General features: G+C 63.9%; 1 protein-coding gene across 1 annotated transcript in view; it reads right to left on the reverse strand.

Annotated features, from left to right (window-relative positions):
* Positions 1-1,263, reverse strand: part of VWCE (von Willebrand factor C and EGF domains) — a 27,288-nt gene extending 26,025 nt beyond the window's left edge. The window contains 3 exon segments of the mRNA XM_015569807.1: positions 458-586; positions 926-1,015; positions 1,130-1,263. Coding sequence (XP_015425293.1) covers positions 458-586; positions 926-1,015; positions 1,130-1,247 — 337 coding nt within the window. The 5' untranslated portion in view covers positions 1,248-1,263.
* Between the last annotated feature and the right edge of the window lie 1,239 nt (positions 1,264-2,502).

Raw genomic sequence — 2,502 nt, forward strand, 5'->3', positions numbered from 1 at the left:
AAAAAAAAATCAAACCCCCAAAGAGGGTTTGCGTCTCCGGAAAGATGCCAGGGGCTGGCCACCGTGGCTGCAGGAACTTTTCAAAATCACAAGCAAACGCGCTTTTACAAAGTCACCCTGGAGTTTCGCTTTTCTCATCTTTCAAAGTCACTTCCCCGCAGCGGCCCTCCTCGGTGAACCCTCCTGCCGGCCCAGCGTGCACCGGGCGGGTGGCGGCCCGTTAGCGTGTGTGTACCCGCGGTCACTGTGCCCGCTCCCGCCTGGCCCAGGAGAGGCCTCTGTACATGTCTGCGGAAGAGCAGGAGGGCCCCATGCCTCTGGCTCCATCCTCCCTGCCGCTCTCACCCTGCCGGGCTCCTGCCCAGCCCTGCGCTGGCATCTCTCTGGAGGCCATCCTGGCAGGCGAGGGCGGGGCACCATTCCCGCCCGCCCCTCCCCCAGCTCCCAGGCCTCTTACCGGTGCACCTGATGCCAACAGCTGTCTCCGTCATCGAGAAGCCCACAGGGCACACCCGGGCCACCTCCTGGCAGCCACCGTGGTTACAGGCAAGGTCACAGCCGTACTCCCCGCAGGGCCCGTGGGCTTCTGAAACAGGCGGCACACAGGTGAGCACGCGCCATGCCCAGGTCCCGGCCACCCCCGCCCCGCCGGCCGGGGCTCCTCCTGCCTGAATTCTGCTGGGAAGGTGCCCCTCGAGGCAAACAGGCCTGAGTTGAAACCCAGCTCTGCCACTTACTAGCCATGGCACCCCCGCGGGAGCCACTGACTTCTGTGCCTCCATCCCTCATCCATAAAATGGCAGGAGAGTGCCTGCCTACGAGGGTTATCTGGAGACGATATGCGAGGGCACCGTGCCCAGGGCCTGGCACATAATCTCCGTGTTCACAGAGTTTTTCCCAGGAGCCATTGCCCGCCCCCAGGTACCTGGGCAGGTGGCCCCTTGCTCGCCATCCTGGCAGGAGCAGACATTGGGAGCGATGCAGATGCCACGCCCGCAGCCAAAGGAGCAGAGGGCTGGGAGGAGAAATTCAGGTGAGGGAGCAGAGGCGGGGAGGGTGCCGTCTGCCCCGGCTGAGGGAGCGGGCGCCCGCTGGGGAGGATGTCTGGGGCTCGGGGACAGGCACTTACGAAGGGTGCAGTGCCCACTGCCCATGGAGGGCGCCCAGCCTGGGCAGCAGCCACTCCCGAACCCCGAGAGGCAGACGTGGGGGCCCAGCCGGCGTCTGCAAGAGAGGAGAGAGCACATTCCATGTTCTGTTACGTCTACAGAGGAGTGAGCGGCTCAAGCAGGTCGGTCGGTCAGTCAGTCAACAAGCAGCGCTCAGGACCCGCAGGAGAGGCGATGGGAAGTTTCCAAAGAAAAAGGGCCCAGACAAAACAGCAATGCGGTACCGTCTCACCCTGTCAGAAGGGCTGTCATCAACAAATCAACAAACAAGTGCTGGCGGGGATGCGGAGAAAAGGGAACCCTCCTGTACTGCTGGTGGGAGTGCAGGCTGGTGCAGCCACTGTGGAGAACAGTTTGGAGTTTCCTCTAAAAACTAAAAATGGAACTCCCATTTGACCCAGTGATCCCACTTCCAGGACTATATCCCAAGAAACCAGAAACACCAATCTGGTTTTTGGCATTTAGGTGCTCTATAATGGCTGTTGAGGGAAAGGCTGAGAAGAGAAGCCAGCAAAATGCAGAAGGGGGAGGGCAGCTGGACACACGTCATCCCCCAGGTGGCATCTCGGGGGTGAGGGTGGGGGTGCCTAAGGGGTGAAGAAGAGCCCGCCCGCTGTGCCAGCTGCCGGATGAGGCCCCGCAGTACAGCCTCCAACAAGCCAGTTCCCCGCCGGCGGGGGCGCTGGGCAGACAAGCAGCCAGGTGGTGACCAACGCGCTGTGACACTCTGCCCACAGGCCTGGCATGGAGCTCTGAGCCGGGTCAGGGGAGCTCCTGGAGGCTGAGCTGGGGAAGAGGCGCAGGGACGGCCATGCGCGTGCAGGATGCTGGGGTCGGAGGGAGCCTGGGACACAGGCCTGGAGGGACACAGACACGCCTACAGCTGGCCTGGCCTGGCCTCACCGGGAAGCCCACGCAGCAGCACAGGACCCAGAGGCCCTCCCACCTGCGCTCCACCTGCCTGGAGGCTGATGGGCCAGAGGGCCCTGGCACAGCCGCGGGGCTGAGGACATGGTGCGCAGGACAGACTCGCCCCGCTCGGGGAGACCACCCCCGCCAACCGCCACAAGACAAGCCGTCTGAGCGGGAGCTCCGCGCAGGCGTAGAGACATGTCTGGGGAAACGGGCCGGCACCGAGTTCTCTGAAGCCTGCTGCTCTCTGAGGTCATCACAGAAAAGGGGGGCCCTGGGGAGAGGGGCCGACAGGGAGGCCGCAGCCACGCTGTTGCCCGAGAGATGACGTCAGCACCGGGAAGGCGGTGCTGCGCCCCTGCTCCTCAGTCCCGCTCCGAAAGGAAAGGGGAGCCACCCCCCCTCCCGCGGCAGAAGTTAG

Source organism: Myotis davidii, unplaced genomic scaffold, assembly GCF_000327345.1.
Source record: "Myotis davidii unplaced genomic scaffold, ASM32734v1 scaffold826, whole genome shotgun sequence".
Classification (NCBI taxonomy): domain Eukaryota; kingdom Metazoa; phylum Chordata; class Mammalia; order Chiroptera; family Vespertilionidae; genus Myotis; species Myotis davidii.